We start from the raw sequence: 8,768 nt of genomic DNA, 5'->3' as shown, positions 1-8,768 counted from the left end.
TTATCTGGGCTGTCAGTTATCAATACTTTCAAGTATTTATAGATCTTCTCAATCTACAGTATTTTTTGAAGCTTTAAAATTTATAATTAGAAATAAAAATAAATTTCAAGGCCATCACAAAGACTTTTGCTACAAAAAAAAATCATCTTTTAATACTATTTAAAAATACGCCTTACTTTACGGGCAAGCTTTCTATGCTTTTCCTATAACATAAAACTTATGTGTTTCCCCTTATCCAACTCTCCATTCTAAATGGAGGGCTAAGATTCCCTCAATCACGATATCACGTCTCCACACTATTTCATTTTTAGCATTTTTTTTTTATAAATTATTTTGATACCAAAATTTGTACGTCCAAATCTCTATTAAACACGCACTAACAAAAAATATAAAAAAACTATTTCCAATAAAATAAAATGACTAAAATACCCTTGAAAGATCCAAGGGGTATTTTGGTCATTATATTTTATCAATTTTATAGGTGCATACCAATGAGACGATAGCACATACCAAATTTCATATTCATACAATTTTTATAAAAACAATTAAAAATAACATACTTTGAGATGTCGGATCTAAGATCAAACGGTGAGTTGCTCTCTTGATCAAAATTGGACAGCTAGATGATAGGGAAACATAGATCTTCTATGCTGTAGGGAAGTATAAAAACTTTTCCTTTTACTTTAATTGTTTAGGGTCTCAACCTAATACAAACCACACCCTTTATGAAAATAGGAAAATGGGGAATGTCTTTTATTGGAATTTATCTCTCATTCTTATTGTTTCCAAAATTAGCCATTATGCGGCATATGCCGGATCATCTAGAGAGAGAGAGTGAGAGAGAGAAAGAGAGAATCAAGGGCACTTTGGCTTGCTCCCTAGACAGAGAGAGAGTTAAGGGCACTTTGGCTTCCCCTCCTTAGTCTTCATATCCCTATAGCAGGGGCACTCGTCCTTGTGACCATAGGTACCGGAGGGCACACACAAACACCTCGTGCAGCAATACATGCAATATGTCATGCAGGCCTTGTGGTATTGCGTTGCTGAGCACCGTGTCTCGCATGCCGGCTCACATTCTACACAGCCCAATATCCCCCACCAAAAAAATAAAAATCATTAGTAAACATAAGTGTAAACATTCTAATGTCTTAAAAGACATAAAAAGTTTTTCATTATAGATAAAAAAAATTATATTAAAATACTAAATATTCAGAAAAAAATATTATAAAATATATATAAAAAAAAAACCATAAAAAAGGCTTCTTAATTGGCCAGGCAGGGCTTTTCAAACGCAACTTTAAGGCAGACAGAAGCTGAAGTAGTTTCGGGCTTTACCGCCCCCCGGCCGGGCCAGTTCGGTGGCCGCCCTAAATGCATGGGCGAGATATCGACCATACCAAAGGGCGGAGATTGACTACAGCTAGCATTACTTGTGAAACTATAATTTATCTCCACCATTTATCATGATCCATTATGCGGTCCACCATAAGCTAGTGATGTATGGTGTATTTTTAATAGCAACATCTTGTACTGATGGGAAGAACAACATACGTTGTGGCTGCAGTGACCCGTCTCCTCCTGTCTGCTTGCATGAACAAAAAGGCAATAAGAGAAAAAAACAAATAACTTAAAACAGAAATTATGCTATAGATGATAAAAAAAAATTAAATTAGGGAAAATAGGCTTACCTGAAGATGTACTGCTTGCTCACCATGATGCCCATGAATTTCAGCCTGCGAAAAAAAATAGGCACTATTATTAGATTTTTAAAATTTTCAGCCATACCCAAATAGTAAGGATAAGACTTAGATGATGATGATAATTTTTCATGCTTTACTCTCCACAAAAAAATACATTCTAAAAGCAACTTACCTGGAATAAGTCGAAGGTGAAGAACACAAAGACAAGAAAGATGGTGGATACTAAGCCCATTGGAGCCAAAGGGGAACACACAAAAAATAAGGCCTGTGATGTGAAAAGAGGTTGGATATATATAGTGCAGGGGTGCTTTGTGTCGTCTCACCATTTTAGTAGGTTCGGAATCCCTGGTGCATACAGGTCCAAAGTTTTTGAGACATTTACTAAAAATATATGTCCCAAAATTAGCAATCTGACATTATGCAATTTAAGTTGCTCAAATACCAAGACTACTTTCTATGAAACTTACCCTTTCTTGTCTCACTTTTTTTCTCAAATTCCACTTTTCTATACAAATACTTCCAACCAAATAAAAAATAAGAAAAAGAGTAAATTACTCTTCTTTTTACTTTACCCTTCCGTACTTTACTTTATCCTCAATTTTTAACGCACAATTTCCCCCTCTATCTCTCTCTCTCTCCTGACCCGAGCTTCCTCCCACTCTCTCTCTCCCTCTCCTGGCCCGAGCTCCCTCCCTTTCTCTCTCTTCGCCCGAGCTCTCTCCCTCTCCCTCTTCAAAGGATTGAAGGCCCGCCCTCTCTCTCTATGAAACGGCTTGGGCTCTCAATTTCTTCGGTCCGGCAATGGAACACTTTGGAGTCACAAGGTTCCTGCACTGTGTAAGTACAGTTCGGTAGTGGAGCACTTAGAGTCACAAGGCTCTGACACTATGTAAGTGCGGTTCAGTAGTGAAAGACTTTGGAGTCACAGGGCTTCGACACTGTGTAAGTGTGGTCCTGTAGTGGATCAAGCACTCTGGCACTATGTAAGTGCGGTCTAGCATTGGAACACTCTGGAGTCACAGGGCTTTGGTACTGTGTTAGTACGGTCCAGCAGTGGAACACTCTGGAGTCACAACGCTCCGGTACTGTGTAAGTGCGGTTCGGTAATGGAACACTCTGAATCACAACGTTTTGGCACTGGGTAAGTGCAGTGCAGCAATGTGCTACTAGGGTCAGAAAGTCAATGTCTAATCTGGCCAAATTCATTTTTGTGTACTCGAAGGGCATTTCTGTCGAAAAAAATGAATGTTTTCCCTTAAGGGTGTATTTGCATAGAAAGTTTGCTTCGGAGAAAAAAGTCAGAGAAAAAATTAGGTTGGGGTAAGTTGCATAGAAACTTTAATCTTGAGGGTTTTTTGTAATTTTCCCAAGGTTCTTTACACCTTGCCAAAATTGGTATTCTACCGTGGCCAAACTTAATTAGCGTTTTTCTTTTCGTCTTGTGAGTTAATTTTGTCAAACTTCACTTTTCTTTAAAAAAGTGAGAAATATAAAAAAACAAAACAAAAACATAGAAATATAAACATTTTGTTGGATTAATGTGACATTTGAGGAATAAGCACAAGGCTAGGTAGTCAAGGTGGTGGACCGGCATGTCACATTATCTTTAGTTCTATTCCTAAGATGGATTGAGAACCCAATCACACTGAACTACAAAAAATAATAATAATCATAGTAATAGTAATAGTAATAGTAATAGTAATATAATAGTAATAGTAATAGTAATAGTAATAGTAATAGTAATAGTAATATAATATTAATAGTAATAGTAATAGTAATAGTAATAGTAATAGTAATAGTAATAGTAATAGTAATAGTAATAGTAATAGTAATAGTAATAGTAATAGTAATAGTAATAGTAATAGTAATAATAATAGTAATAGTAATAGTAATAGTAATAATAATAATAATAATAATAATAATGATAATAATAATAATAATAATAATAATAATAATAATAATAATAATAATAAAAATAATAATAAATAAATAAAATAAAAACAAAAAAAATGTCGCATGGTGTAGAAGGGTTAGACCTAAGGTTGTTGTGCCCCAAATCTAGTTTTGATCTAGGGTTGTTGTACCCTAGGTCTAGGTTTTCTCAAGCTTGGGGGTTAGGGTCTCAGGAGGTTAGGGTTTCTGTCTTTCTGAAGCTCTAAGGTTTCAATATCTATCTGTTTCTTTGTGTTTCTTTCCGGTCTGGAGGAGAATTTTCTTAGTTTTCTAAAAGTTTTTGATCTCTAGAGGTTGAATATGAATTCTAATATTTTCTCTAATTTTTTGGGAGTTTTCCTAAATTTTTATGAATTTTCTGAGGGTTTTTCCTCTATTTGTTTCTCTCTATTTCTCTCAGGTCTGGGGGAGAATTTCCTTAGTTTGCTAAGGGTTTTGTGATCTCCAGAGGTTGAATATGAATTCTGAGATTTTTTCTAAATTTTTGCGATTTTGGGTATTTTTTCTAAATTTTTAGGGATTTTCTAAGGGTTTTTTCTATTTTTGGTATTTTTGGATAATTTTCCTACTTTCAAGAATTTCTAAAGCTTTTTTGGTCTCTTTTTTTTCTCTCCTTTTAGGTGTTAGGGAGAGGGGGTATTTATAAGATTCAATTGGTTATTTTTTCTCATTTTTTTTGGAATATTTTCGGAATTTTTTGGATTTATCTTGAAGTTTTAGCCTTATATAATTAAAGAGAACATATTTACTGCATCATCAGATGCGTTCACTGCACTAGCCGCCCCATGTCTGGGCTTGTCGGGCTTGTTACAGCTCATCCCGCGGCCTGACAGTTGGGTCTCATAGGAACTAAATTGCTATTTGTTATATCGTTCAATTCGTAGGTCCGATTCAAGCGATTCTTAGACCATTGGAAAGCTCTTGGGCTCTACTTCAAATTGGTATAGGATTTGGGTAGTTTTGGGATAATTAAATTGGGTCTACAAGGATAATGTGGTTCTAAAGGTTAAAAAAACCATAGGATTTCCCAAGGTGCACACTGTGACAGATGTTGGTGAGACAGAGAGCGAGTAATAAAATTAGGGTCCTTGGGATAAAGAGATTTTTTCGCCATCTAAAATAAAAATGCTAACACATAATTACCAAAAGAATTATCTTAAATTTTGAAAAGCTTGAAATTTTAAATGTCTCAAAAGAGATAACCACTCCAAACAGAGTCAAAATGGGCCCAACAAGTTTATTAGTTTGGAACATAGTTCACAAAATCGCCCGATCTAACCGCTAACTGTCCGGTTAGATTGGAATTGGCCAGTGACCGGTTCCGATTTTAGGCAGTTAGGGTGATCAACAGGTATTTAAAAAAATAAAATTAAAAAATGTACATAAATTCCCAAAAATAAGGTTTATAATACATTTTTAAGTATTATTTACATTATGGTCAAGATTAAAAATTGTTTTGGTCATTAATACTCCCCTTTATATTTTTCCATCTGTTTAGAAAATTTTAAAAATAGCCTTGAAAAATATTAACACGATAAAAATAGAAACAAAATAAAAAAAAAATTGTTTGGGCGATACCAGCCACATCGCCCACCATGCAAGGGCAACACCACTAGTGCTGCCTGAGCGACACCACCCGTGTCGCCCAACTGCAAGTGTCCCAGAAACATTCTGTGGCCCCACAGGACCATTCCAGGGTCTTTTGGGTCCTTGTTGACCAATGTTTGACCTAAAATAAAATTTTTAAAAATATAAAAAAAATATTTTGCTTCAAATAGATATGTTATGTTTCAGCCCTTTTGATTTTATTTTAGTTTGTTAATTTTGATTGAAATCATATTTTCCCTAATTTCACCATGCTTAGTTTAACTGTGTTTCATCAAAATTAAAAATATATAAATAATAATAATAAAACAAAGACATTAGGGTTGGTTACCCCTCCAAACCTAGACCAACTCTTTGTCCGAGCCGAGACTCATGCAGCATCTGGTCTAGATCTTAGTCTAGGTTTTAGTATAGGTCTAATCATAGAGTTGCCTCTAAAGCTAGACTAGGCTTACCCTAGTTCAGAGTCTGAACCAAAATCCATTGAGCAAGCCTAGGTTTTTGTCTAGTCTTAGCCTTGGTCTTAGTTAGGGTTTTTTCCCGTAGATTCAAACTAGGTCTACCATGAGGCATCAAGTTTAGATCTCACCGAGTCTAGGAATCATGACTCAAGATCATAGTAGAGCAAGGTCCAGCCCTATGGTCCCAGCTCAGTCTAGATCTAGAGAACCTAGTCAGTCCGAGAGGCACCATCACAGTGCTCCCTAATTAATCATCCATAACACTCATGTCATACCATGAATAGTCAAGGGGTCAGGCCGAGGGAAATCCTCCAGAACATAGGGGTTAACCTCAAGTCCAGTCGGCACAACAAGAATAAGGCCCCGACCCAAATATTTGAGTCAGTTGATCTCAGCTGTGTGAACCTCGATCATCAATTAGCAACCCAACATTCCAGTCTTGGCAATCAGCCAATTAGTGGGCGAGTGAGTTTGCATACAACTAGGGAAAGTCTACCCAAACAACCCATCTCTAATGAAGATCAGGGTTTTGACCAAACTCGATATAAAGACAATCCTATAGTGCATGCCTACTTTCAAGACCTACTCAATAGAGGATACATCATCCAGCACACTCAATCCATGAAAGTCAGGTCAAAAGCTCAAGCCTTAAGCTAAGTTCAACATTTTGGCTCAAACTAGGATAATCCTAAGGCTGTTAGCCCGCCAATCCAACCCACTACAGGCTAGAGGTCTAGTTCTAATCATCACTCGAGCCCAAGACTACCTAGAGGGCAGACTCCATCTGGTAGTAGATATAGCATTCCTTCACTCTTTCAGTCCAATGCTGAGGCAAGAGAATACCCTAACCTTAGGGATAGATCATTCAACCAAGGTCGGAGTCAGGTAGACCTAGCCACCCTAGGTCAAAGGTCTAGTCATCATAACAGCTTGAGTCATCCAACCCAGTTAAGTGGTGATCTTATCCTGCAGGCCCCCTTGCGTGGCTAAGTTGTGCAACCTCTGAGTAATAGGTATACTCTGACCCAACTCATCTCGGGTGAGTCTACAAGCTGACAATCGGCAGTTCAAGTTCAACCTCAAGCTCAGTCCTTGGGGCAACCCGCTACATGGGCCCAACAGCCAGTTTATACGAGCCACATACCACAAAGTCAGGTTCAACAGACCATACAACCAAGCCAGCTCACAGTTATAACGATGACTCAATTCGCTCGTATGAAACACCTTCAAGACTCTTTAGAGAAAATGAGAATCTGAGATTTCTCAACTCTTAAAGCTTGTATACAAGAAATTCTAGGATACCTAGAATATCTACCAATGGGATTTGTGATGCCACAGTTCAGAAACAAATTTTCAGGGAAAGATGACACATCAGCGCCTACTTATTGATGGTCCAAACACTGCGAGACCGACCCAACCAATATAAGGTCATGTTCTCGCATAGCTTATTAGAAGAACCCTTGATGTGGCATCGAAGATTCATGAAGGATGACCCTCAAGCAACTCCTGACGAAATGTTCAGGCAATTTTCCTCCCGCTATAGTGGATGAAGAGCAAGACCCATCACCCTTGGGGAGTTAACTTCCACCAAATAGAAGCCATGCGAGTCTCCTTCCCTATTTATGACCAGATTCAGAGAGGCCACTATGAGGGTAACTGAAACTCCACTCCTTGAAGCCGTGAAGGTAAGCCTGACATTAGAGAACATGACTCCAAAATATGTCACATTCTTCAGTGTGGGGGCAGTCCCTTACTCATTTAATGCTATTCTTGAAAGAGTATTGCGGTATGAGTGAACTAAGGAAGATAAGGCCACAGTCGAAAAACTTTCTCAAGAAGGAGAAGTGAAAATTATAAAGAAAAGCAATCCTTCTGCAAACCATTCACAAGAAAAGACTAAAATTCATTCTACCACATGGAGAATGTAGACTTCTACACCAAGGGAATTCACTCTCATTGATGAGCCTATGACCGATGTCATAAAGAACTTACTTAAGGCAAGACTCATAGAATTATTGATAGAAGCCAAGATTCCTCCTTTCCATGGAGGTGATACATCTTAATGGTGCGATTGGTATCAAAACAAAGCCCATAACATTGAGAAATGTTGAACTTTCAGACATAGAGTTCAAGACCTCATTGATAATGGCATGATAAGTGTCAAAAAGAAAGAGGCCGATGACATAGAAAAACCAGAAACTCTAGATGCTTCGACAAACATCTTATGTCAACCTGATTAACTCAGGAGAATCACAAGTTATGCCCAAACTCGAAGACCATCCACAATGGACATGGAGTACAAGAAGAAATCAACTGGAAAGTCCAATAGATGTAGAACAAAAAGAGCATAACCTCACCCAGAGTTAATGACTAAAGATCAAACTAACGAGGATGATCTTAGCTCCAAGCCCATAACCGAAGAAAGGGGAAAGCAAGGGGTATCCCATATGGAATTCCACTCCAATATACACTCCCAAAAGTGGTACAAGAAATTCCCATCATAGAGAGCCACACTAGGGCATATGAACCCTTCAACACGTACTTCCAAGTTAACATAATAAAGGGTTCACACGTGTGTGGCAACGAATCAAACTCGTAAGAGCACATTAACTCAAGCATAAGCTCAACCAAGGTTTTGAATCTATGGATTCCCAAGCTTATGACGCCAAAAAAAATCTTAATTCTGGGACAGTAACTCATGAGGGGGCAAATAAGCAAGTGCTAAAAGGAAGCCCTTCACCCCACAACCTTGACGACCCACCTAAGAGGGATCAATATGATGAGGACGATGTGTTAGAAATTGATGTGATCCACATCAACGAGAAGGGATCATCTTAAAAACAAGGGGTCAACACCCCAAAGTCTCTCATTATGCTTCCAAACAAGGGGCCAACACCTCAAGTATTAAAAGAAGTCGAACCTTTGGAAATTCTAAGGGGCCCACCTGTGTCACCTTTACCAGACTTCTTCACCAACCCAGCTATATGGGATGAGGAGCCAAGCTTAGAAGATTTAACCGAGTCACCTCTCGAGGTAAATCCAGTTATAG

The 8,768-nt window shown here is 37.9% G+C and overlaps 1 protein-coding gene across 1 annotated transcript; it reads right to left on the bottom strand.

Moving 5' to 3' along the window:
- Window positions 1–740: 740 nt before the first annotated feature.
- Window positions 741–1,963, bottom strand: LOC148781663 (peamaclein-like). The gene is made up of 4 exons (XM_088870920.1): window positions 1,873–1,963; window positions 1,689–1,733; window positions 1,552–1,582; window positions 741–1,076 (listed from the first exon to the last, which is right to left on the bottom strand). Exons 1-4 carry the CDS (start codon window positions 1,930–1,932, stop codon window positions 895–897), a joined length of 318 nt encoding a protein of 105 aa, XP_088727046.1. The 5' UTR covers window positions 1,933–1,963; the 3' UTR covers window positions 741–894.
- Between the last annotated feature and the right edge of the window lie 6,805 nt (window positions 1,964–8,768).

This window comes from Amborella trichopoda, chromosome 6 (assembly GCF_054954075.1).
Source record: "Amborella trichopoda isolate Santa Cruz 75 chromosome 6, AtrichopodaSantaCruz75HAP2 v2.0, whole genome shotgun sequence".
In the NCBI taxonomy this organism is placed as follows: Eukaryota; Viridiplantae; Streptophyta; class Magnoliopsida; order Amborellales; family Amborellaceae; genus Amborella; species Amborella trichopoda.
The sequence above is the reverse complement of the archived record's forward strand: the minus strand, read 5'-3'. Positions and strand labels throughout refer to the sequence as shown.